Below are 27,255 nucleotides of genomic sequence, written 5' to 3' on the forward strand. Positions count from 1 at the left end.
TCTCACACAGTGTGTGTGTGTGTGTGTGTCAGTCAGTCAGCGCACAGCTCGTGTCAGTCTGTCTCACACAGTGTGTGTGTGTGTGTGTCAGTCAGTCAGCGCACAGCTCGTGTCAGTCTGTCTCACACGGTGTGTGTGTGTGTCAGTCAGTCAGCGCACAGCTCGTGTCAGTCTGTCTCACACTGTGTGTGTGTGTGTGTGTGTCAGTCAGTCAGCGCACAGCTCGTGTCAGTCTGTCTCACACAGTGTGTGTGTGTGTGTGTCAGTCAGTCAGCGCACAGCTCGTGTCAGTCTGTCTCACACGGTGTGTGTGTGTGTCAGTCAGCGCACAGCTCGTGTCAGTCTGTCTCACACTGTGTGTGTGTGTGTGTGTGTGTGTGTGTCAGTCAGTCAGCGCACAGCTCGTGTCAGTCTGTCTCACACAGTGTGTGTGTGTGTGTGTCAGTCAGTCAGCGCACAGCTCGTGTCAGTCTGTCTCACACTGTGTGTGTGTGTGTGTGTGTGTCAGTCAGTCAGCGCACAGCTCGTGTCAGTCTGTCTCACACAGTGTGTGTATGTGTGTGTGTCAGCGCGCACAGCTCGTGTCAGTCTGTCTCACACAGTGTGTGTATGTGTGTGTGTCAGCGCGCACAGCTCGTGTCAGTCTGTCTCACACAGTGTGTGTATGTGTGTGTGTCAGCGCGCACAGCTCGTGTCAGTCTGTCTCACACAGTGTGTGTGTGTGTGTGTGTCAGTCAGCGCACAGCTCGTGTCAGTCTGTCTCACACTGTGTGTGTGTGTGTGTGTGTGTGTGTGTGTCAGTCAGCGCACAGCTCGTGTCAGTCTGTCTCTCAGTCTCTGTCCAGCGCTGAGCCCCGGGGGCGGCGGGGGGAGGGGCGGCCCTTGCCCGCTCCCAGACTTGCGAAGCGGCCCCGCGCCGCACGTTCCCGCCCGCGCGCGCGCCGCGAGCCAGTCAGGTCTCTCGACGGGCGGGGGCTGCTCCCTGAGGCGCCGCGCGCGCAGGGCCGCGAGCCGGAAGGGAGATGGACTCGGCCCGGGGCGAAGGGACACGCCCCGCTCCCCCTCCCCCCCCCGGCCAGGGGATCCACCAGGTCCTCGCCCAGCCCGGTCTGCGGTGACCCGGAAGTGCTGCCCGGGAACCACTTCCGGGTGCAATTCGCGGTGGGAGCGGGCGGGAAGCAGCGCTGAGAGCGGGCCGGGCCGGGCCCCGCCATGTGAAAGACCCCGACACCCCAGGTGAGGAGCCGCGGCACAAGGGGCGGAGCCGGGCCCGGGCCGCGTCCCTCCCCCTGAGCCCGTGGCGGAGCCAGGCCTCCGGGCGGGGGTCCCTGCCCGCCCCTCCCCGAGGCAGGGCGGGGCCTTGGCGGCTCCCGGGGGCGCGGCCCTCTCCCGCCCCGCCGGGCAGCGCCCCTCGGCCGGCGCCCGGGAGGAGGCGGCGCTGGAGACGCCGGGCCTGGGGCGGGTTCGCTGGGGCTGTGCCCGGCCCCTCGGCCCTGCCCCCGGCGCAGGAGAACCCGTCCGAGGGCTGAGCTCGCCGGGAGCCCGAGCCCCGCTTCCTGCGGGACGGGGTCCGGTCTCCCCGCGAGCCGCTCGCCCGGCGCCGCCTGCCGGCTGTGGCCCGACGCTTTGCGCAGATTCAAACTTTCCGGGAAGCTCCTCTGTCCACGTCGTGCCCCGACTGCAGCCAGCGGTGCTGATGGGCTGGGCAGAGCCGCTGTGCTGCAGGGCGGTGACACGGGGCTGTCAATATTTTGTCTGGCGACTTTAAAACTAGAGTTAATTGTCAGTCGAGATAGAGCTTTGTTTTTCCCTTGGGGGTTGCATGTCTAAACCAGTTTTTAAAACCTTCCATCATGCATACATTAGCTTATTGCAGGAACACAGGAAAATAAGCTTGTTGGGTTTGGATGTATTTGTGAAGCCCTCTTTCTTCCTCTTAACTTGGAAAGCAATTGATAATAACACAATTACTAGATTTTAAAGGTGAGGAGGAAAGGAGGCCACAACTACTTAGTCCAAAATAGCTACAGTACAGCCCTTTGCAAAGTAGACGCACATTATGGCAGACATGGGTGAGGGTGAAAGTGTCAAGGTGTTCGGAAGCTGCCTGAGATTAGGAAGAGACCACACTTTCCCATCCATTTTTTTTAATGACAGCTGTATAGTGTCCAGTCTACAGGTCTTATGGAGACATTTTTTTAATTAAAGCTAATGTTTTTAAAAAATACAATAAAGAGTCCAGTTGGAAGAAAGTAGTGTAACAAAGGAGAGATGGAAAGTACTGATATGGACAGTACAGATGGGTGTCACATTCTTTAAACATACTGTAGTCATGATTTTGTTGTAGAAGTCTCCATAGAGGCTATAACTGTGATTTAAGAACCACTGAATACTTGACTGTAAATGGTTAGGGTGACCAGATGTCCCATTTTTAAGGGACAATTATGTGTTTAAACACTTTGCAGATGTGCCAACTTTTTCTTTAAAATGGGCAAACTATCCCATATTTTCTGTCCCTTCCCCCAGTACTGGAGGGTTCTGCTGCTGGCTGGATCCCTGCTCGTAAACCACCTGCCCACCAGCAGAAAGTGTATGGGAGAGGTGAGCACAGGGTGGGTGTACAAGGCTGGGGGTGGGGTGAAGATGCTGCATGCAGGGCCACCCGTTCCCCCTGTAATCTATCAGCACAACTCCTCCTGTGTGCTGGCTCTTGGATAGCAGACCCCTCCACCCTGTTTCTGACTGGCATTAGCTATGCACTGCAAGCTGCAGTGGCTAATGACTGCAGGTGGGCACCAGGTACCATCTGGTTACATGTCATCTCTGCTTAGCTGGTAGGCTCCTTCCTTCCCCCACTGCCTCTGACTGGGCCAGTGTTCCAGGAAAGCCCAAGTCCCGTCATCCCAGGATGCTGACCAGGAGGAACCAAGCCCTGCATGTGTCCAAGCCCTGTACAACTTGGGCATGGGAAAGTTTCTCTGTCCCTCATCTAAGCTCTAGAGTGGCAGGAAGGTGATTTCTAGCCTGTTCATGCCTTCAGCCTGCAGGCTCCACAGTAAGGATGTAACAGTATACTCGATTAACCGATAAGCAAAAGCTTATAGGTTAATGCTATAGACTACATGCATTTCCCTCTCCCTGCTGGTAAATTTCTCAGTCCTGGCTTGTAGGTCTGGAACCTACACCTGCTGCGACTCTGCATTTCAAGTGTATTAAGAGCCGGGCGGGCAGGCAGCCCAGCTCAGTTCTGGCTCGTGCTGGGTCCAGGAGTTCAGACCCTCCCCTAGACAGGGACTGCTGCCACCCTGTGCTGCCACCTTTCTCTCAGAAGCAGCAGCACAAGGCAACAGGCAGCTGGTCCGTGTGGGGAGCTGGTTTTTAAACTGGCTCTCCTCGCGGACCTGCTCCCTCCTGGCATCCCTCTGCCTCTGATATGGTGGGTGCTGACCCCGCCCCCAGGGACTATAGAACAGTCGACTAACCAATAAAATTTCATGAGGTTACTCGACTATTCACTTAACTGATATTTAACATCCCTACTCCACAGCAGCCCCCCAGGCGGGACACCCTCTTTGCCCACCCTGGGTCCTGCCCCCAGGGAGCACAGAACTGCTCTGTCCCCTAGACACCCTCCCTTGTTGCTCCATCTCTCTCTGTGTGCTGAATTCCCTGCAGTTAGGTTTCCTGGGCTCTGGCACACACTGCATCCCTAGGTCTTAACCCAGCTACCTCCTGTTCCCCAACTACAGTGCAGGCAGGAAAAGGTTATGTGAGTGGCCTGGAGATGCCAAGTGCCTTTTTACAATGCAGGCAGAAAGGGACAAGCTGTTTCCAGCTAGAGAGGAGGGGAAAAGATGAGTTCTGCAGAGACAGCCAGGTTATCTCTTCGCCCCCTTCTCCTCCTCTGCAGCTGGAAACAGCTCCTGCCCTTTCTCTCCTGCATAATGCTGAAAGGCTGCTGCTGGCCACGTTCTGGTGTAAACCCTAGCAGAAATCCGGAAGAGGGCATGTGACTCAGAGTACCACCACTCCCCAGATGTTGCCTCAGGAAGATGTGGTGCCAGGTATCAGGAGAGGTGGGTCCATCCCAGGGGCTCAACCAGGAATAGAATGCTGGACAGGAGGGCTCTAGTTAATCTCTCTCATTCTTTCTCTCTTCCTCACACTCTCATGCTATATCTAGATGCTACATGTTCTTGATGCATTGCAAGATGCATAGAAAATATAAAAGTCTGGCAGGAGACAGAGGCATAAAGGATAACAAGAAGATGTTCTACAAGTATACTAGGAGCAAGAGGAAGACCAAGGACAGGGTAGGCCCATTGCTCAGTGAGGAGGGAGAAACAATAACAGGAATCTTGGAAATGGTAGAGATGCTTAATTACTTCTTTGGTTCAGTTTTCGTCAAGAAGGTTGATGGTGATGGGATGCCTAACATAGTGAATGCTAGTGGAAATGGGATAGGTTTAGAAGTTAAAATTTTTTTAAAAAGTTAAAAATTACTTAGAAAAGTTAGATGTCTTCATGTCACCAGGGCCTGATGAAATGCATCCTAGAATACTCAAGTTGCTGATAGAGGAGGTATCTGAGCCTTTAGCTATCATCTTTGAAAAATCATGGAAGTCAGGAGAGATTTCACAAGACTGGAAAAGGGCAAATATAGTGCCCATCTTTAAAAAGGGAAATAAGAACAACCCAGGAAACTACAGACCAGTCAGTTTAACTTCTGAGCCAGGGAAGATAATAGAGCAAGTAGTTAAGGAATTCATCTGCAAACATCTGGAATAAAATAAGGTGATAGGTACAGATGTAAAGAACAAATCATGTCAAACCAATCTGATAGCTTTCTTTGATAGGATAACAAGTCTTGTGAATAAGGGAGAAGCGGATGTGGTATACTTAGACTATTAAGGCATTTGACATGGTCTCTCATGACCTGAGTCATAGTTGCGTTCTGTTGGACCTAGTGAATAGTTAAATTATGCAAATTAGAAAAATTTCAATATGAGAGCCCCAAAATGGCCTTTGCTCAGTTGAGAGTGTACTTGCTTGGGCTGAGAGAGATGTAGGTTCAAATCACTATACTTAAAGGTTGTTACAGTGAATAGAATGCTCTCCAGGGACATGCATCAATGTATCCAGCCTCTCATGAGCTGTTGGCTATCACGGGGTGAGTCTTGTGTTTTAAAAAGGTCTTGGTTTCGTCCTAATGTGGAATGGAAACAATAAGCTAAATCTGTTTTGCAAAATGGAATTCTTGTTTTTTGTCCAGCCATAAAAATTACATATTTCTCCTCAGATAGATAAAGGTCCTGCCACTGAAGTGTTGGACCTGTTCTCAATGTGTGTGATGAGAACACATTCACATTGGCGTGCTCTTCTATTTCCTTTTTAGTTTCTGTTAGGCAGAAAGAATAAGAATTTTTCTTAAAATTTATACTCTTCAATACCCTGCCTCTGCACAAAAATAAAGGGATTGGATTCTGCAGCATTTGCTTCACGTGCTGTCCTATCAGCTCCTTTTTCTCAGGTGCTGGGTTTTTTGGGAAGGAGGGGAGAGGCATGATTTAAATTGTTCAGTTATTTTAAGTAGTCCTATACAGGCAGTCCCCGGGTTACATACAAGATAGGGACTGTAGGTTTGTTCTTAAGTTGAATCTGTATGTAAGTCGGAACTGGCGTCCAGATTTAGCCGCTGCTGAAACTGACTGCCAGTTCTGACTTACATACAGATTCAACTTAAGAACCCCCAAGCTTCCCCAAGTCAGCTGCTGCTGAAACTGATCAGCAGCTGATTCCAGGAAGCCTGGGGCAGAGCAACTCTGCCTCGGGCTTCCTGTATTCAGCGCTGGTCAGTTTCAGCAGCGGCTGACTTGGGGACGCCTGGGGCATAGGCATGGCACCGGCCCCGGGAGTGCAGCGCATGGGTGGCACCAGCACTGGGCACACAGCATATGGGTGGCCCCGCCCCTGGGTGTGTGTGCGGCCCTGCCCCCGGGTGCCCGGCACGTGAGTGGCCCCACCCCCGGGCGCCCGGCAGTCCCAAAAGGTTGGGAACCACTGTGTTATGTGATCTGTACTAGGGATGTAATAGTGTAATCAATTAACCGATTAAACCGACAAGCAAAAGCTTATAGGTTAATGCTATAGACTACACACATTTCCCTCTCTCCACACACACCCCCATGTTAGTAATTTTTTTTTAGCAGGCTGGCCAATAGCCAAGCTCAGTCCTGGCTCACACCAGGTCTGGGACCTACCCTCACTGTGGCTCTGCATTTAAAATGTATTAGGAGCCACGTGGGCAGGCAGCCTGTCTCAGTTCCAGCTCATGCTGGGTCTGGGAGATCAGACCCCTTCTGGACAGGGGCTCCTGCCACTCCATGCTGCTGCCTCTGTTTCAGAGGCAGAAGCATGGGGTGACAAGTAGCCAGTCCATGAGGGGAGCTGTTTTTTTAAACTGGCTGCCCTTGTGGACCAGCTCCCTTCACACTGTTGCCTCTGACACAGAGGGTGGCAGCAGCCTCTGTCTAGGAGGGATTAGAGCTCTTGGACCTGGCATGAGCTGGAACTATAATGTGCTTTGAATGTTGAGCCACAGCAGGGTAGGGGATTCCTCGGGAGTGGGACCAGAGTGCACTGGCTGCTGCCCCTGTCCCCGGGTACTATAGACTAGTCGACTAACCAATAAGAATTCATGAGGTTACTCGGCAGTTCATTTAACCTGTATTTAACATCCCTAATCTGTACACTGTTCTTAATAATTAATAGAAAATATTTGGTATCTTTGGCTTCTGTATTTGGTTTTGGGACATGGGTCATGACTCCAAGGAATAACCTGGCATCATGACCAGTTTTCCCTCTGTCATTAAGTGCCATTCATGCATTCAAGGAGCATAAGCTATTTTTATGTAAAAAGTGGTTCTTTGGCTACCAGTATCTAACACAGTACAATATAAAGTATTTTGAGGTGACCTTAAACACGAAAGGTGCCATAGGGAAACTGCATTTTGTGCTATATATAATAGGTGTAAATATAATAGCAGCTGCAAGATTGGAAAAAAGCAAAGGGGAACTTTCTAAGGGTATGTCTACACTACAGCGTTTTGTTGGAAAAACATCCTTTTTTCCGACAACTTGAGGAACGTCCACACTGCAGTTGTGTTCTTCTGCAAGAAAATCGAAAGAATAGAGGGGTTTTTCCAGCATTGGTAATCCTCATTCTACGAGGAAGAAGCCTTTTGTGAAAGAGCTCTTTTGCAAAAAGGCATGTGTGGAGGAGGAAGAGGGAGTTCTTTTGGAAGAAGAGGAAAGAGGAAAAAGCACAGGTGCCCTGGTGGCCATTCCGTCCATAGCAATCACAGCTTACATGCGAGAGAGCATCCATTCAGTCTGGATGCTCTCTTTTGAAAAAGCAGATCGTTTTTTTGATGCACGTTTGCAGTGTGGATGCTGTCTTTCAGAAGGTTTTTCGGAAGATCTCATCCGAAAAAAGCTTCTTCCAAAAGAAACCTGTTGTCTAGATGTAGCCTAAGTGAAAAATATCACTGAAAAGTCCTCATAAGTGATATATAGTAGTGGTGTATAAGATGTGCTGGACAGATTGTATTAAAAACTTATTTCAGATTCTAACAAACTAGTTGAGTGAGCACTCAGTTCAGATAAGGTCATCATGAATATCCGTTACAGCATACTATTTTATTTTAGATTTCTCCCATACTTTGGTCAGAATCGGAATGCTGTAGCCAATCTCAGTGTTATGATAGCTTTTTTTCCCCCCTTCAAAACAAAGTATGAGGTTGTAGTTAATGACAGTTCAGTCTAAATTTTATTGGGACTGAGAGAAATACTTAGAAAAGTTATTTTTACACATTTGTTATGGTAGTAACCATGTGTTATTGTCTAGAGTTATATTAATGATCTTTAAAAATTATATTTGCCAAGGCTTTGGCTTCCATATATTTAAAAACATGATTTATGAGCTAGTATGATTTACAGACAGTTTTGATAGACAGGTATGTATCAGCAAGTGAATGTAACTAAACAGGTGCAGATTTAGAAACAGAAATTAAATATAGAGTTTGGCAAGTGAGTGACTCCATATAGTAGTTACACAGTGCTTTCCTGCTGTTACTATTATAGACATGAAAATTAAATATCAAGTATATTACATCACCTTCTAATAATTTCATTATTTTAAATTACAAAAAAGATTTTTGGGGGGTAGATCTTGGTGTTAATATATTACTTTAAGAAACTGCTCTAATCTGAAGTAGGGATGTGAAAGTGTAATTATGTACAAGGTTAAACGATGAGTCTGGGCTCATTGGTTAATGTCCATGGTTACACGGAGGTCTGCTGCCACGCTGCCTCTTGTCTAGTACTGAAAAGTCCTGTGTGCACTGATTCCCGGGGGCTGCCTGTATTTCCCAATCCTTGGCCCGAGGAACTGGTATTTTTGGGATCAGTCTTGTCCTCTCTCTGCTGTCCTGATCTCTAGGTCACTTCCTATCCAGACTTCCAGCTGTGTGCAATAAGTGTTGCAGCAAATCAGACTCTCTCAGATAAATAATTTTTTTCTGACATGTCATGGAAAAAAATGCAAAACATATTTGTTTTGCTTTGCTGCTGTTAGTCATGTAACAAGTTTAGTTACAGTAGATAAAATATTAGCTGTTAGTTCACCACTTTGGAAGATAATTGGCTGTAGAAAATTAATGTTCAATGTAAAAAGTGTTTATATTACACAAGATGCTAGAAATGTGGCATTGTCTTCCTCCTTTTGAGCAAATCATAAATGAGCAACAGCAGTAAATTTGTCTTGCATAGAAATGCTAAACTTTAGTTTTGCGTGAGTCTCACTTTTTAATGTCTTATGTCCATTTTTGTTGTTTAACAAGTTCAAGGTAATACATTTTCAGCATTAATGAATTTTGCAAACACTTTTAGGATTATGAACTTCTGTAATTTCGGGAAGATGGGTTTGGCGAGAGTACTTTGTATTGTAAGTCAACATTCTCTTCAGTGTAACAATCTTTTAATACAGCGGTTGGCAAGATCTAGCCCGCATCTGCCCCTGAGTAGGGAGCAGTGGCGATAAAAGTGGCTAGCTGCTTGTCTTCCTTTCCGCATTGCGGGAGAGGGGATGGAGGGAGAGGCTTCAGAATGCTGCCCCCACTTGCCAGCAAAATCTTTTTTCTTATTGGCTGGAAACTGGCCAGTGTGAGCTGAAAGATTTTGCTGGAGGCAGGGGCAGCGTAGAGAGCCAAATGCACAGCCAGCCAGCAGTCTGGGGCCAGAGCCTGCTTCTAACACCCCAGCCCTTCCCTCCCCCCAACTCCCTTCTAGACTCTGCACCCCTCCTAAGCCCTCCCTCAGGTCACAATCTTCCTCCATTCCTACCCCTTCCTGGACCCTGCATTCCAATCCCTTGCCCCAGGTCACAACCAAACCCCCTGTACCCTCCGCCCGAGGTCACAACTCTGCCTCCCCCCGACTTTCCACTGCCTCCTGTACTCTTCTCCCAGGCCAGAATCCTCTCTGCACCTGTACTCCCTACCAGATCCTGCACCCCAATCCCTGCCCCAGATCTTACAGCCTCCCTCCTTCACCCAAACTTTCTCAGACCCCATACCCTCTCCTGCACCCCAGTCCCTTATCCCACATAAGCTCCCTTCTGCACCCAACCTCTGTCCCAGACCCCACAGCCCCTCCATAGAAATGTGTGGCCCTTGACCACTTACCAAAATCTTGGCGTGCCCCCCCATCAAAAATGATTGCCCACCTGTTTTAGTAGTTATCTTTCAGAGAGTGAAAATTATTATTGTATTGATTAGAATGAACTATTTATAAGCAGTGACAAATAGTCAAGCACCATTTTAGTAAACTGTTATCAGGGTTTTCCACAAGATACCTGTAATCTAATATTTTGTTAGCTTTCTTCTTTAGTTCTTCTCGAAGAATTTGAGAACAACTATCCTTGTTTATCTGTGGACTATAAATATGTGGATACATCTCTGCGATTTGTGTTGTGTGGTGTTAATTGTACACAAATAATCTCTTCAATGGCAAATAAAGGACAATTGCTACAGGCTTCTTTTCCAGCCCACTCATTCTGATTGCTCAAGATTTTATAGAAAAGGTGATTCTCTTGGGGGTTACTTGCTGTGTTTTGGGGGTTACTTGTGTGCTGAGCTTGTGTTTGTCTGTCTGTTTGTTTGAAGGAGCATGTGCTGTGGTTGGCAGTTGGAAACTGTGAGCTTCTAAAGGTTTGAAATTTAGAAGCCTCTGTTCATTGGCTGAGCCTTAGTCAGGGAGCGGGGCTATCAGGAAGGCCAGGGCTTTATAAAGAAGTGAGTCAGCAACCAAGGGCAGGAAACAGGGAGTTTTGAGAGGGAGTTTAGAAGGGGAGTGAGAAGGGGCCGAAGTACACTTGCCATTCTTTAAAATAAACTAAATCAAACTAAACTATAATCAGAAGTTTCTGATTTAAATAAAAACCTTATCAATAGTCTAGGTAGCTGTAGGAGAGAATGCATGCAGAAGCCCAGCAGCAGAGTGAGGGCTATCCTGTTTATTGCACTCAGTGTAGCATGTATGATTACCTGCTCTGTGGGCAGGTGGCGTATGTGTGCATTCGGTGCAAGGAGCTCCTGGTCCTCAGAGACTGCATACGGGCTTTGGAGGTCAGGGTGGCTGAACTGGAGGAGCTGAGGGAGGCAGAGAGGTATATTGATGAGGCTTTCCAGGACACTGTAGTATCGTCCCACCTCCAGTCAGACACCCCGTGTGCTGTTAAGGAGGATGAAAGGCTCAGGGAAGGAGAGCAGCCAATGGGAGCAGAGGGAAACTTTTCCATAGATGGGACCCTCACCCCAACAACATCTCGATTTAGTCCTGAGTAGTGCACAGGATCTGGTCCAAGAGGTAACTATAACAAGACCGCTTGGAAATAGTGACCATAATATAAGAACATTGAACATTCCTGTGGTGGGAAGAACACCTCAGCAGCCTAGCACTGTGGCATTTAATTTCAGAAAGGGGAACTATGCAAAAATCAGGAGGTTAGTTAAACAGAAATTAAAAGGTATAATGACTAAAAGTAAAATCCCTGAAAGCTGCATGGACACTTTTCAAAGACACCATAATAGCGGACCAACATAAATGTATACGCCAATTTAAAAAAAACAGTAGAAGAACTAAAAAAGAGCCACCGGGGCTTAACCATGTAAAAGAAGCAGTGAGCGATTAAAAAAGCATCTTTTAAAAAGTGGAAGTCAAATCCTAGTGAGGTTAATAGAAAGGAGCATAAACACTGCCAAATTAATTGTAAAAATGTAATAAGCCAAAAAGGAGTTTGAAGAACAGCTAGCCAAAAACTCAAAAGGTAATAACAAAATGTTTTATAAGTACATCAGAAGCAGGAAGCCTGCTAAACAACCAGTGGGGTCCCTGGATGTTCGAGATACAAAAGGAGCACTTAACGATGACGTCGTCATTGCGGAGAAACTAAATGAATTCTTTGCTTCAGTCTTCACGGCTAAGGATATTAGGGAGATTCCAAACCTGACCCGTCCTTTGTAGGTGACAAATCTAGGACTTGTCACAGATTGAAGTGTCATTAGAGGAGGTTTTGGAATTAATTGATAAACTTAACAGTAACATGTCACCAGGACCAGATGGCATTCACCCAAGAGTTCTGAAAGAACTCAAATGTGAAATTGTGGAACTATGCACTATGGTTTGTAACCTGTCCTTTAAATCAGCTTCTGTACCCAATGACTGGAAGATAGTTAATGTAACGCCAATATTTAAAAAGGGCTCGAGGCAATCCCAGCAATTACAGACCGGTAAGTCTAACATCAGATACCAGGCAAATTAGTTGAAACAATAGTAAAGAATAAAATTCTCCGACACATAGAACAACATAATTTGTTGGGCAAAAGTCAACATGGTTTCTGTAAAGGGAAATCATCTCTTACTAATCTATTAGAGTTCTTTGAAGGGGTCAGCAAACATTTGGACAAGGGGCATCCAGTATATATATAGTGTACTTAGATTTCCAGAAAGCCTTTGACAAGGTCCCTCACCAAAGGCTCTTACATAAATTAAGTTGTCTTGGGATAAGAGGGAATATCCTTTCATGGACTGAGAACTGGTTAAAAGTCAGGAAACAAAGGGTAGGAATAAATGGTAAATTTTCAGAATGGAGAGGGATAACTAGTGGTGTTCCCTAAGGGTCAGTCCTAAGACCAATCCTATTCAACTTATTCATAAATGATTTGGAGAAGGGGGTAAACAGTGAGGTGGCAAAGTTTGCAGACGATACTAAACTGCTCAAGGTAGTTAAGACCAAAGCAGACTATGAAGAACTTCAAAAAGATCTCACAAAACTAAGTGATTGGGCAACAAAATGGCAAATGAAATTGAATGTTGATAAATGTAAAGTAAAGCACATTGGAAAAAATAACCCCAACTATACATATTATATGATGGGGGCTAATTTAGCTACAACTAATCAGGAAAGAGATCTTGGAGTCATCATGAATAGTTCTCTGAAGATGTACACACAGTGTGCAACGGCAGTCAAAAAAACAAACAGGACGTTAAGAATCATTAAAAAAGGGAGAGAGAATAAAACAGAGAATATTTTATTGCCCTTTTATAAATCCATGGTATGCCCACATCTTGAATACTGTGTACAGAGGTGGTTTCCTCATCTCAAAAAAGATATACTGGCATTAGAAAAGGTTCAGAGAAGGGCAACAAAAATGATTAGGGGTTTGTAACGGGTCCCATATGAGGAGAGATTAAAGAGACTAGGACTTTTCAGCTTGGAAAAGGAGACTAAGGGGGGGATAGGATAGACATATATAAAATCATGAGTGGTGTGGAGAAAGTGAATAAGGAAAAGTTATTTACTTGCTCCCATAGTATAAGAACTAGGGGCCACCAAATTGTTTTAAACCTGCTGCCCATTAATTTAAACAAAAGGAAGTGCTTCTTCACACAGTGCATAGTCAACCTGTGGAACTCCTTTCCTGAGGAGGTTGTGAAGGCTAAGGACTATAGTAGGGTTTAAAAGAGAACTAGATAAATTCATGGAGGTTAAGTCCATAAATGGCTATTAGCAGGGCTCGACAATCTATGTAATCTATTCGCCTATGGCGAGTAGATTACATCCTGGAAGAGCCAGGTTTGGGTGATCTGCGCATGCGCAGAAAGATCTGCACATGTGCAGAATGCCGGACAGCGCTCTGGCTATTAGCCAGTATGGGTAAGGAATGGTGTTGCTAGCTTCTGTTTGTCAGAGGGTGGAGATAGATGGCAGGAGAGAAATGGCTTGATCATTACCTGTTCAGTTCACTCCCTCTTGGACACCTGGCATTGGCCACTGTCAGCAGACAGGATACTGGGCTGGATGGACCTTTGATCTGACCCAGTCTGGACATTCTTCTTTTCTTCCCAAGAGACCTGCCATACTCCATGGTAGAGTGATCTCTTTTGTTCCCTTACCAAACAGACATTTATGTTAAGTACCAGGATTAAAGTAAAATGGTTAAACTAGCCTGGTTTTTCAGCCTGGCTACAGACTTGGGAAGGTAGCAGTGTAGTAGGTGTATCAGTTTGTGTATAGAAAGTGATTGCAAACAAAAGCACTAAAATTTTCTTAAAAATAAATCTTTAATATTTTCAGGAAACATTGGAAACAGTACAGTGACACTTTTCAAACTGGTTAAGTATAGGTCAACATAGAGAAATCTGAAATAAACAGGTAAAACATTACCCTTGGGCTGAGTTCTTTCTGGCCTTAAATCAGGCATTCTGATCTAGTCTTATCGCCTACCTAACACATGTTATAGAATTTCATCCCAAAGTTCCTGCACGAACTCACAATGTAGAGCAGACTTTTCAGAAAGACATCCAGTCTTTAAAATAAAAATTTCAAGTGATGGAAAAATCCACCATTACCTTGATAAATTGTTCTAATCGGAAATTTTCCTCACTGCTTATGAGGTTCAGGGCAGAACTGAATGTTGTATTTCTAGTCTGAATTTGTCTAGCTTCAGCTCTCAGGCATTGGATTATGTTATGTTATTGTCTGCTAGATTAAAGAGCACTGTACTATCAAAAATATTATACTCATCTAGGTACAGGTTGAATCTCTCTAGTCCAGCACTCTCTGATCTGGCAGCTTCCGTGGTCCAGCAAATTGTAGTTAGCTGGATGTCCACTTACCTTGTGTTTGTCCAAGTTTCCCATGGTCCCTTATACTTTGTTTACAGCCACCAGTCATGTCTCTGTGTTCTGTGTTGTTATTTAGCTCTAATTTACCCCTAAATGTCTTCTAAGATCCCAGGGAGCAGTTGAAGTGTTGGTAATGCTGCTAGACCAGTGTTTCCCAACTGGTGCTCTGCGGGACCCTGGAGTTCCGTGAAGCGAAAGTAGGGGTTCCGCGAACAGCTGATATTTCCCTGCCCCCTCTGAAAGAGAGAGAGCTGGCTAGCTTGTTTCCCGTTCCTCCCTGGCGACTCAGAGGCGAATGGAGGCGGAGGCAGAGGGAACAGTTGCTCCCGGCCAGCACCCTGGGGGTGCTGCACAGGGGTGACTCCATGTGACCATTAGCGGAGAGAGACGTGCTTCCCTTCCCCAAAGGAGCCGGTGTGTGCTGCCTGAACAGCTGAGGCTGTGGTACCTGACAACTTAGTTCCATCGCCTTTCTGTGCGAGGGGGGGTCAGGAGACCCGGGGCTGCGCAGCTCTGACTGTGCAGGCAGCGCGCTCTGCCCTGGGACTCATCTTCCCCCCCCACACACACACAGGACGGCATCGCGGAAGCCACCCACGCCAGTGCCCAGAAGGACCATGTCCCTGACCCCAGCATCCTGCCCCAACACCCCACCACCTGTTTCAGCATCCTGCCACCCAGCAGCACCCTCTCCCCGGCCCTGCCACCCACTACCACCCTGTCCCCTGCCTGCACCAGCACAGTTGGGACCACATTAATAAGGCTTGGGGGTTTTTTTGGATCTCACCTGTGTAGCCCCAACTCACTTTTCTGTGGGTCAGTGACCCTTGACTCAAAACAGGTTCCTCGCCCCTCTCATAAATAAAGACAGTGCTAAAACCTTTTGAGTTTGACATAATATTTTATTTAAAATGAAGCCTGGCCAACATGTCCCCAATTGGGGCCAAATCCCAATCTTACTGCAGCATCATAACACTCCTGCACCACCTGACCCCAGATCTGAGCCTATCATACAGTGGAATCCCCTGTCCTGAGCCTCTTACATCCCCAAACTCCTGCATCCCCACATCCTCAGTCTTCTGCCACAACACTTCTGCACCATCCACACATGGCAAATCTGTGTCCTGAGCCCATCATACTCACAGCCTCTTTGCCCTGAGCCCCTCACATATCCAACTCAAACTCCTGCGCCCTCACATCCACAAACCTGTGACTTGCTCAGCACCCCAACCTTCCACCTGAGCCCAACACTCCCCAACCTGGAGCTCCCTCCCCGAGCCAGCACCCCCTTCTCCTGCATCCAGATTCCCTCCCAGAGCTTGCACTTCTCACCCCTTCCCACACCCAAATCCCTCATTCCCACCCCAGAGTTCGCACCTCCTGTCTCAACCCAGTGAGAGAGTACAAGGGCTGGGGATAGCAAGTTATGGAGAGGAGGGGAACGGAGAGGATGGAGCCTCAAAGGAGTGGGGTCTTGGGGAAGGAATGTGATTTTCATGCCTTGGTGGGTCGTCCCCCCCTTTTTTTTTGCTTGACAAACCTAGGGGTTCCTTGAAAAGCTGAAAAGGGTTCCATGGCCAAATAAAATTGGGAAACACTGTGCTAGACGATATTGACCATCTGTGGTTCAGCAAATTCTCTGGTTTGGCACTGGTCAGGTCCCAAGAGTGCCAGATTAGAGAGGTTCAAACTGCATTTCTATACTTCAATCAAGTAATCTTAACCTTTTCATTGTATTGCCTTGTTTCCTGCTAGTACATGGTGCTTGAATACCATTGTCGGTGTATTAGAATTGTAAAATATGCTTTACGTGAATAAACATATTCATAAATGATTTAAAGAAAGGGTATCAGTGAGGTTTCAAAATTGGCAGATGATACAAAGCTGCTCAAGATAGTTAAGACCAAAGCAGACTGTGAGAAGAGCTTCAAAAGGATCTCACAAAACTAGGTTAGTGGGCAACAAAATGGCAAATGAATTTTAAAGTTGATAAATGCAAAGTAATACTTATTGAAAAACATAATCCCAACTATACATACAAAATGGTGGGAACTAAAGTAGCTATTACCACTCGAGAGATCTTGGAGTCATTATGGATAGTTCTCTGAAAACTTCCACTCAAAAGTGCAGCAGCAATCAAAAAAGCAAACAGTGTTAGGAATAATTAAAAAGAGGGATAGAGAATAAAACAGAGCATCTTATTGCCTTTGTATAAATCCATGCTATACCCAAATCTTTAATATTGCGTACGGATGTGGTTACTTCATCTCAAAAAATATATTTTGTCATTGGAAAAAGTTCAGAAAATGGCCCCCAAAATAATTATGGATTCAGAATGAATGCTATATGAAGATAGATTAAAAAGGCTGGGACTTTTCAGATTAGAAAAAAGGATACTAAGAGGGGATATGATAGAGGTTCATAAATCATGACTGGTGTAGAGAAAGTGAATAAGGAAAAGTTATTTACTTGTTCCCATAAATATAAGAACTAGGGGTCACAAAATGAAATGAGTATGTAGCAGGTTTAAAACAAACAAAAGGAAGTATTTCTTCACACAACACACAGTTAACCTGTGGAACTCCTTGCCAGAGGATGTTGTGAAGACCAGGACTTTAGCAGATAACTTCATGGAGGACAGATCCATCAATGCTTATTATCCAGCATGGGTAGGAATGGTGTCCCTAGCCGCTGTCTGTCAGAGGCTGAGAATGGGTGACAGGGGTGGGATCATTTGCTGGTTCCCTGTTCTGTTCCTTCCCTCTGGAGCACCTGGCACTGGCCACTGTCAGAAGACAGGAAACTGGGCTAGATGGGCCTTTGGTCTGACCCAGTATGGTCGTTCTTATGTTCTAAACTTTTCTAAATCTATGTAGCAAGCCTTACAAAGTGGCTACTAGACAGATGGGGTTTGAAGATGTCAGACTATAATTCTGAAGTAATCCTAACCTCCTCCTAAGCAGGGCGTGGGGTGAGTTTAAAGGAAAGAGAAAAACAATGAGCTTCATTTTCTGAGTGTGATATAATATTTGATTTCAGATATTGGTTCCCCTGCTGTGTTGTGTAGAGAAGTGCTGCCACCTGTGAAGATGACTGTGTAGCTGGGTTGAGTGGGGGATGGCACCCTAGACAGCAGAGAAATCCTGGGCTGCGTCTAGCAGGTTTCACTTTGCTGTCTACTGGTGGATTTTAAAGTTTGTGAGGGGAATTCATTAGCTGTTGTGTAATTTAAATTAGATTCCATATCTATCATATCTCTCATCACAGCACACAAGGTATAAACAGGAGATAAATCCAGTGGCATATTAAAGAATATTGATGGATGTGTGTTCTCTGTGACACCAATAAGCCGTACTGACCTTGGGATTCTAGTTTCTCCAGCTAGAGAAACCAGGTGCAGTGGGTGTATAATGTGGTTGGACTTCAGAAGGAAAAGAAAAGAAATAAGTAAACGAATTTGAATGCTGTGGACATTTAATTAATGACAGTATTGGAATTGGAAAGTGGTGTGTGCTGTGAAAGTTGCTGAAGGGAAGGAGATCAGTGGTTAACTAAATGTTTCCCCGTGTGTGTGTGTGGTGGGGGGTGGAGGGAGAGTTGGGTTTCAGGAACATCCCTGTAGTGAAAAAATTACAGAAATGCCCTTCTGTTTAGTTTTTGTACTTTGAAACTATTTTTTCCTGTGGACCCTTTTTGAGCAACACTTCCTGATACACATTCAAAAGTTGAGGATGTTTGGGGGGATTTTTTTTTTTTGGCTTTCTAGATAATCATTTGTTTGTATGTTTGTTGCTATTTAAGATTTATAAATGGGATTATAAGAGAACAGTTAATATCCCAATAAAATCTGAAATGCCTAGATAACATATGAAAAACAGATATGCTGACATAAAGGGAAGGAAGGAAGAAAATAATCATTTCAAATACATATGTATAACCTTCAAATAGTAATGGGGCAGGCTGAAAACCACAAAGAAGGAAGTCCAAAGATTGTTGAAAGCTGATCCTTTATTATTTAGTTAGTTGCTAGTTGAGTATTGTGGCACACATGGTGTGTGAGTGTAGCAATGGCTGCACACCTCTGATACCCAGGATTAGAAGTGCAGATTAAGAATGGAATGTCACTCTTCAATTGGAATTTTCTTGCTTTTGCAATTCTAATTCCAGACCTTAATATTTTCAGTATAAATTTTGTAATTCATTTCTGAGCAGCTAAAATATTGGGAAAGTGGAGACAGAGAGAGAGAAACATCCAATATATGTTGCTAGTCTCCTTTGTATCAGATATGTAGTCTATGGGCCAATTAAGAAATAGCTGTTACAGTAATTTATATGCAGACCTCTAGTTTCTGTTGATTAAAACAGGATACTACTCTTCTAGGTCATTAAGGAATCATTTTCTGTCACCACTAAAAATAATGCTACAAGATTTACCTCCCCTGCATACTGCAGGAACACCACCCTCTATTCTATTAAATGTGTTTAAACACACTCTTCTTATGAATCTTTTTGGCAGTATATTAGTCAGTGAATATCTTCACGTTGGAGATAGATACTCAAAATTCCTCTGTATAATAAGTCCCAATCACAAGAAGCCAACAATCTGTAAGCTTGTGGTTTTCTTTAACAATCTCTAGAAGATTCTGTGGCACCTGATGAAATAAGCGTTTCAGAAAAAAATACTTTTAGATGGCTGACTCAAGGACAGGCCTAGTGGCCAGCAGCAGCGCACAGCACTGCAACAATATCTGTTGGGCGTATGAATGGGGCCTCCTGTTCCATGGTCCAGCATGCACTTGAGGTTATAGCTCCTGTAGGCAAGTTGACTGTTAATCAGGTTCCTTAATCTTGCTCTGCCTTCCTACCAGATGCTGTTTTAACAGGGGTTCCATTGGGTAGGACAGAGTGGGCAGGTTCGTTCCCCCCCAATCTGTGCTTCATCCCATGTGTGAATAGTTCAGGCTCCCAAGTCAGACACTGTCTACACTCCCTGAAATTCTCCATGTCCTGCGAGCATCTTGGAGCCTTCACTTCCTACATGGAGCAGCCCCAGGGACCTTTCTGTCTGTCTGCAGTCCTGTTCTAACCTCATCTGTTGTCACTAATTGGACCCAGTGCGTGACCAGTAACAGCTCTTCCTGTGCCAAATTGTTCCCCCTCCTTCCTGGACCAGCGTGTGGATAGTAGGGCTGCCAACTTAGAACCTCAGGTTTTTCTAGAATGAATGCAGTGAAAGATCTCCCCTTGAAGCTGTGATTGGGAGTGACTGGTTATGGATTTTGACATTTTTTCCTTCACAAAAACTCAGAGAGCTTCCAGGGCCCCCACTAAGTTGCCCTCCCCGCCCAGTTGAAATGTGAAATTGCATCCCTGTGTTATAAAGCTACTTTTAGATTGGATGTGAACATTCATAAAGAACCATTGATATATGTCCTCTTGTACAAGAGCCCCTGAGCTGTAAATAGAGAAGACAGTTATTCAGCAGATAAAGATGTAAGTAGGGGACAAACCACTTGTAGAAATAATCCTGACCTTAAAATGTACCTTAAACCTTTGTTTTAACTTGAATTAATTTGTCATCACACACAGCATAGACAGGCAAAATTAATAATTCCTCTTCAGCCATGTGTTTACACTTATCTTTGAAATGTAAAATGTGTGTAAATCAGGAGTGTTACAGCTTTCTGTTTTCTTTCACAGATTATACTCTACACCAGTAGAAATGGACAGCAGCAGTTTCATTCAGTTTGATGTGCCCGAGTACAGCAACACTGTTCTGAGCCAATTAAATGAGCTTCGTCTGCAAGGGAAGCTATGTGACATAATTGTGCATATTCAGGGTCAGCCATTTAGAGCCCATAAAGCAGTTCTAGCTGCCAGTTCTCCATATTTCCGTGACCATTCAGCATTAAGTACCATGAGTGGCTTATCAATATCAGTTATTAAAAACCCTAACGTCTTTGAACAGTTACTTTCATTTTGTTACACTGGCAGGATGTCTTTGCAGCTGAAAGATGTTGTTAGTTTTCTAACTGCAGCTAGCTTTCTACAGATGCAGTGTGTCATTGACAAATGCACACAGATATTGGAGAGTATCCATTCAAAGATCAGTGTTGGTGATGTTGACTCTGTCACCGTTGGTGCTGAAGAGAATCAAGAAAGCCACAATGGAGTAAAAGATAACAACTACTTTGCCAATCCTGTTGAAATATCTCCTCCTTATTGCTCTCAGGTGCGACAGCCAACAGCGGTTAGTGATCTAAGGATGGACACTGCCACAGGGAAAACTTTACGCAGTCGTCTGCATGAAGAAGGGCACTCAGATCGAGGAAGCAGTGGAAGTATCTCTGAATATGAAATTCAGATTGAAGGTGATCACGAGCAAGCGGACCTGATAGTAAGGGAGAGCCAGATTGAAGAGGTGAAGGTTAAAATGGAAAAATCTGACAGGCCAAGTTGTTCTGATAGCTCCTCACTTGGCGATGATGGATACCATACTGAAATGGTTGATGGAGAGCAAGTAGTTGCAGTAAATGTAGGCTCTTTTGGATCTGTATTACAACATGTTTATTCATTTTCCCACGCCCCATCCCAGGCTACTAGCATTTCTGAAGCCTTTGGAAGCCTGAGCAATTCAAGTCCTTCAAGGTCCATGCTGAGTTGTTTCAGAGGAGGTCGTGCACGTCAAAAACGGGTATCTGCAGGTCACTTGCATAGTGATGTTCAGGGTTTAATGCCAGGGGTTGATGGTGAAACCATAGTGAGTAACCCAGGATATGAAAACAGTCCACGGGAAAGAAATGCAAGAGGTCACTGGTATCCATACAATGAGAGGTTAATTTGTATTTACTGTGGGAAGTCTTTCAACCAGAAAGGGAGCCTTGATCGACACATGCGGTTGCACATGGGAATCACACCTTTTGTATGCAAGTTTTGTGGAAAGAAATACACACGCAAGGACCAACTTGAGTATCATATTCGTGGCCACACTGATGATAAGCCCTTCCGCTGTGAGATCTGTGGGAAATGTTTTCCTTTCCAAGGGACACTAAATCAGCATTTAAGAAAAAATCACCCTGGAGTAGCAGAAGTAAGAAACAGGGTAGAATCTCCAGAAAGAACAGAAGCATTTCTTGAACAGAAAATAGATAATGACACTTCAGCCTCTGAAGCTATGGATTCTAGTATGGAAATTCACACAATGTCTAACACGCCTGATTAAAATACTAACTTCTAAGTGCAACCCAAACAAAGCACATTAATCAATGCATTTTTAAATGTTTTGCTTTTTTACTAGTCTTCAGTACAGGTATATCAGCCTTTTAATTTTCCTGACCTTCTGGAAATCTGGTCAATATGGTTTCTGAAGGAAGCTCTATAATTATCCATTGTTTTGAAGGAAGCTGGGTACTTTTCACTGTTGAAGATGCTTAAAGTAAAAAGGACATTTCTATCACTAAAGTAAAAAGGACATAGTATCTTGGAAGTGGTAAAATTGTTCTTTACTGACTGATCTGGCAAAATACAGATTCCATCAGAGAAGGATATTAAAATAAGACTAGCAGCCCTGCTGGATACACTAAGAGGGTATATTCTCCCTCATTGTGCTTCCTAACTTCCATTCCTAGTAATGGGGGTTACGCAGCAGTGTGGGAAAGAGACTTTCCTCATGAATCCCCTCTAGGTGTCAATGAAACTTTTTTAGTTTTTGAAATAGCTATTTTTCATAGCTTGCATATCCTGTTCTGGTTGGAGTGAATGTAAGAGTATGTCTAAGTTAATATAATGTACAAGGCTTTCAACTCTTAAATCTCATCTCTATCTAGGGCTTAGGACTTTGCTGGGATTTTTTTTTAAGAAAGTTGCTTGGTTTTCATTTCTTAAAATATTGTTTTGTGTCAAAAAGTAAGCAAAGTGAATAACCTTGTCAAGTATCCTGGCTTTATAGCAGATATGTAAACCAAATGCCATAAATCTATCAAATTAGGGTTGAATTGTTTGGAGTTTTGTTCATTGTCTAGAGTTCAAGCTAGACAAGCTGTGGTGCTGACCTTTTTTATAGAACTTGTATTGTTATATTAGCAAACCCAAGAGTAGCATTGTGGTTTTAAATGTTTTTACTGGCCTCAGAATCTACCTTCATTTTGTACTGTAGAAACATACCAGGTAACTAAATCTAACTTAGTCGTTCTAAATGGTTGGTTGATACTAGCCAGAAAGGGATGTTGTAGTTTAAACTACAGTACTTCCAAGCAGTATTTTATCTTTTTCCCAGACAGCTGTTTCAGGTGCACAGTAACTTCCTACTTACAATTCCAGGTGATGTCTCAGCACTTGGGATTTGTACCTTTTTTTGTAAAAAATACTATATGGGAATTGCGAGCAATATGTCTGTTATTATATATGTGAGTATTACAGAGTCACTATGGCTTCCCCATTACTTCAGTGGTTAATGTTTTCTTCATAAAGTGACCACCAATAACAGAAACTCTAAAAATACTCTAAATAGTTTTGTATTTCCAAATGTGTTTTTGTTTTTTGGTTCTTATGTGGTGCTATTTTTAACTTTATCAACTTAGGTCAGTATAGTATAGAAAATGTGAAACCTAATGGTAACAGTGAAACAAAAGCAAAACCTATTCAAAAGAGATGATCGCTTGAAAGAAACCTCAAAACCTGGCTGGCAAACATTACTGTATAAAATTCTGCTTGATCAGCAGAATTAAGGAAGTACAATTTTGTTAATCATGTTTTTTTTTTTTTTAAATACATAAGAATGAAGCTTTATGTAGATTTGGGCCTATATTTTTATTGAGATTCATTTTGCAATGATTGCTGATGTTCTTGTGATTATACTATTATACTTTTAAAATAAATGCTTATTTTTAAGTTACAGGAAAGCAAAAAGGTAAGTCTGCTGGCTTGTAATGCTTTTTGGGCTCCTATAACTCAAATAGCTTTGTGTGGGATTTTAAATATTTTTCAGGCCCTTAGTCCGTGAGTCCAAGGTATATTTGTGCAGTAACTTTTAAAGTACACTATCTTTAATATTGTGTCAGTACGCAATAAGGATTAATGTTATTAAATACAGACATACACTATAAACCCCAGCTGCTCCATAGGAGTAGTTTTAGTTAAATCGGGTACATAATCTGCCTTTTCCTCCTAAAACTGCCTAAATAAGAGATTTGTTCCTCCCTGAAGCAACAGAAGAACTCCTGTTTCCATTAATGGAAATTGTATGTGTGCATCAAGGAGAGGCTAGATTGCTACATGTTTACCATTTAAACACATGTTGGTGTTTCAGATTAATGTTTTTTCTTACATAAATGTCTAAGTAAATGCAAACAATTGTGTTTTGATAAAATTAAGTTTGACACACATGGAAAAGTCAAGAAATTAAGAGTTAAGCTTGACCCTTTATATTAAACTTGTGTTGTGGTGCCTTTGGGTTGGCTTATTTCTATAGTAGTGTAAGTTGAAGGGAGTAGGGAAAGGGCTGTTAACTTTGTATTTCTTGACCTTTGTCATTGTGTCACAGTCTTAACATTATTTAAATATAGTTCTTTGTATCTATAAATTTATTAAACTGGTTTGATTTTACCAAAGAGTGACTTATCCAAAATTGTCTCTGACAAAAATATACATCACTTTGATTGTACAGGTTCAGGTTCAAAACATTGTAATGGGACTGTTAAGGGGCAGGAAATTATCACTTTTTCTACAATATAATGACCCAACAGTTTGCAGGTTCCACTTGCTCCTATTTATTTTGGTATAACATTTACCTTTTCCACTGCTAGCAGTGTTAAGAATTATCAAGCCATAACACAGTACTGTAAGGTTCAGCAGTGCTTCAAAGGATGCATACATGTAGGCAAGCATAGAGCATCTTTGAACATTACATTAAAACTTATAAAGTGTGTGAATCTGGTAGAAAATGAACTTCAAATCTGGCAGCAGCAATTAATTGTGCCTTGTCACATGATGGTTTGCCAGGATTAACATTGCCATGAAACTTAAAACATTTTATCCACTTGAAGTTCATTTCACAAGTTTACCAAGACAAAGTATGCTGTGTAGTTATTTTAAGCAGTCTTTGAAAGCACTGTACAGTACCTATTTCTGTACAGTTTTAAGTTAGCACAGAACTTACACATTTCATTTATGGTAAATGCAGAAGTCAATAAAATAAGTAATATGTGAAGAAATATTTGGCAGTGAAATCCATCATTAAACCATACAAGGCTGGTTCATAATTGAGTCTCTTCTTGATCTACCTTTTGATTACATAGACAAATGTGAAAACAATGACAGTGTCCTTTCCTCTAGATGTTTAACCTATTATTACAAACTGTGAAAACAAAGAATTTTATACTTTTGCTAATGATTGTGGTTTGTTTCAAATAGTTATTTTAATTTTCCTAATCAGTTATCTTCCATGTAATTTCTATTAAAGTTGTAAATACATTTAGGGAATAAGTTTGTAAATACCTTAATGTTTCAGTTCAGCTTTAGTCAACAGAGTCTCATGAATGGTTCTGCATTTTATTGTGATATTTAATAGCATAAAGGATACTGTTTGTTCACTGTTCTGCAGAATATACTGTAGGCCTAAATTTATAGTTTTTAAATATTATAATCTTCCCAAGCATGAGGAAATGTTTTATGCTGAAGCCTTCCGTTTTATTTCTAGCCAAAACAATAAGGCCTGTTATAACTTTGTTAGGTTGAAGTATGGGAAGAATAGCAGGAGTACAAGTAGGAGCTGGGAAAAGATTGACATTAATGAGCTTCATCATTTTTCAGATATTTTATTTGAATCTTTTAGTTTACTGTGATTGTTTTTATTGTCATTTTCTGAAAGGGTTTCCTGTGAAACCACTGAAAGGGACTCAAATATGCAACACCTAATCTATTTTCCAAGGGAAATTTACCCTTGAATGGTGCTTTTAGACTGGTCAGGGTTATTTATTAAATTTTATATTTGAAAGTATTTGGGAATTGTGTAAATTCTTTATATGAATCTGTTTCATTCATGAATTGTATATTTCAAATACTCAGTGATTGAACCAGAAGTTTAGTAAAGTCATTCAAAATGTTCAAGTGTATAAACCATTGTGCATTTCTTACATATCTTTTAACAAGTGCCAGAATAATTATATTTAATATAAGTAAAAGTCCAGTGTATTATTCACCCATCCCTATAAAGAATATTGACTTAATTATACAAGTTTACATAAAAATGTTAATGAGTAAGCCTGAGACAAATCTGTTCCTGTGTTTATTCAGAGGATGTGAAGCATCAATAGCTGAGCAGGCTTGCTTATAGCTTGTATAGGCAGCTACTGTTACAACAGATGCAATAACTCACTGTCTCCCCAGTTTGCGTATACTATGAATTGAACCTTTGGACTTGTTATTGCAAGTCTTTGGTTGGAGGTTTGATTAGAAGTAGAACTCGCTACTTATTTGCACAATGTTAATAGCATTTATTTCCCTTAACAGAAAAATTGTATTTTTAAATAAATTTTATTATTTGTAGAGTTGTTTTATGATAAATATTTGAACAGTTTGAATGACTTAACTCAGTGTCATTATCTTGCAATATAAACTGGTAACCTCACAACTCCACACTTCATCACTATATGAAGTAAATGAAGCTAGCTAAGCTGATACTGTAACAACTAATAACTTGCCATTAAGGATTATTTTATAGCATGGATTTTAAAATATTTATTCAAATGATATTTTACACTTGTATTCATTTTGTTTTAGATTTGTGACATGAATATTTCAGTGCTGCTTTATTTTGTTCTGATGAATTTTTGTTTCTTGCGTGTACATTGCTTTTTTTATGGTATAAATAATAAGTCAATGGGAATTGCTGTTTGTAAATTAAAATGCTTGTAGAGCAAACCAGTGTTGTCAGTGTATATATTCAGTTATTTAGTGTAAATATTAATGGACTTGCATCATGTCGCATTTTATAAAATCTCAATATAAAAGGTTACAATTTAATAAAGATGTTCCTTTATTAAACCCCAGAGGCAATCTATTCCTCTTAACTTTACTGAGCCAGCTAGTGAGTCCTCAGCAGCTTCCTGGCTTGGTACCATACTGCTGAAAGCATGACACACATCGTATCATCGATCCTAGAAAGGTCACAGATGTATCATAGAAATGTGAAACTTCTCAGTATTATGTGTGATTGTCTACAGTTAATTTATTTGCATGGACATGTGAATGTAGCAGCTGTGTTCTGCACCCTCAGCTGGATATTATTCTATGCCTTTGTGGAGAAGGAGAGGCCATCACACACCTCATGAAGTACACAGTTCATTTCCTAACAAAAGGGAAGCATGAGATTAGAAATGTGGGAGCCCAGCAATTGTAGACAGGTACTTAACAAGTCTCTCTAAAGTAAACCGATAGTGCCTTACACCTTGCTTTCACAGGTAGGCTGATGAACTCTCAAGGATGTGCCAAATCACCAGTGATTTTCAATATTGAAATATTATCCCACCATCAGCCTAAGCAATAATTCATTAATCTGTTGGGATGGACTAGTCCTTCCTTTAGTGGTTTGCAGAAGAGGGATGGGTTTTGTTTTTGTCTTATAAACTTACTAGTTTCCTGTTAACTATAGAAAGAACATTTGTGTACCATCAAGTGGTCCAAGAAGCTGTTAAGAAAGATGTACAGCAGCTACTGTGTAGCCACTCAGCTATTTCTGTGAAATCTTCGCCACTTTTCTACTTCAGTGCACAGAGCAGCCACTGTTAGTGCTGCAATAGCAGTTCCAGAAGCAAGGCCAGGAGCTGAGTGGATTATTGCATTTAGAGCTGATACTTCCCTCAGATGCAAGGTATTGTATAGCTTTGTTTATAGGAGGCAGAGGATGTGCTCAGCGTCAGCTGTCTGTGAGTACACAATGTCCATGGTAGAAATCACTATTGGCACAAGAGTGTACAAAGAGCTGCCATGCTGCTACAATACAGCAACACT

At 42.8% G+C, this 27,255-nt stretch overlaps 1 protein-coding gene across 3 annotated transcripts; it reads left to right on the forward strand.

The window, feature by feature from the left end:
* The first annotated feature begins 1,106 nt into the window (after positions 1-1,106).
* Positions 1,107-26,162, forward strand: ZBTB34 (zinc finger and BTB domain containing 34). Of its 3 annotated transcripts, XM_075905752.1 has the most exons (3): positions 1,132-1,236; positions 4,184-4,313; positions 19,948-26,162. In XM_075905752.1, the coding sequence occupies exon 3, from the start codon at positions 19,970-19,972 to the stop codon at positions 21,467-21,469; it is 1,500 nt and encodes a 499-aa protein (XP_075761867.1). In that variant the 5' UTR covers positions 1,132-1,236; positions 4,184-4,313; positions 19,948-19,969; the 3' UTR covers positions 21,470-26,162. The 3 variants fall into 3 exon arrangements, with proteins under 3 accessions (XP_075761866.1, XP_075761867.1, XP_075761868.1); XM_075905751.1 differs by lacking the exon at positions 4,184-4,313 and having other exon boundaries at positions 1,107-1,236; XM_075905753.1 differs by lacking the exons at positions 1,132-1,236; positions 4,184-4,313 and adding an exon at positions 2,548-2,601.
* The last annotated feature ends 1,093 nt before the right edge of the window (positions 26,163-27,255 follow it).

This window comes from Pelodiscus sinensis, chromosome 22 (genome assembly GCF_049634645.1).
Source record: "Pelodiscus sinensis isolate JC-2024 chromosome 22, ASM4963464v1, whole genome shotgun sequence".
NCBI classification, from domain to species: domain Eukaryota; kingdom Metazoa; phylum Chordata; order Testudines; family Trionychidae; genus Pelodiscus; species Pelodiscus sinensis.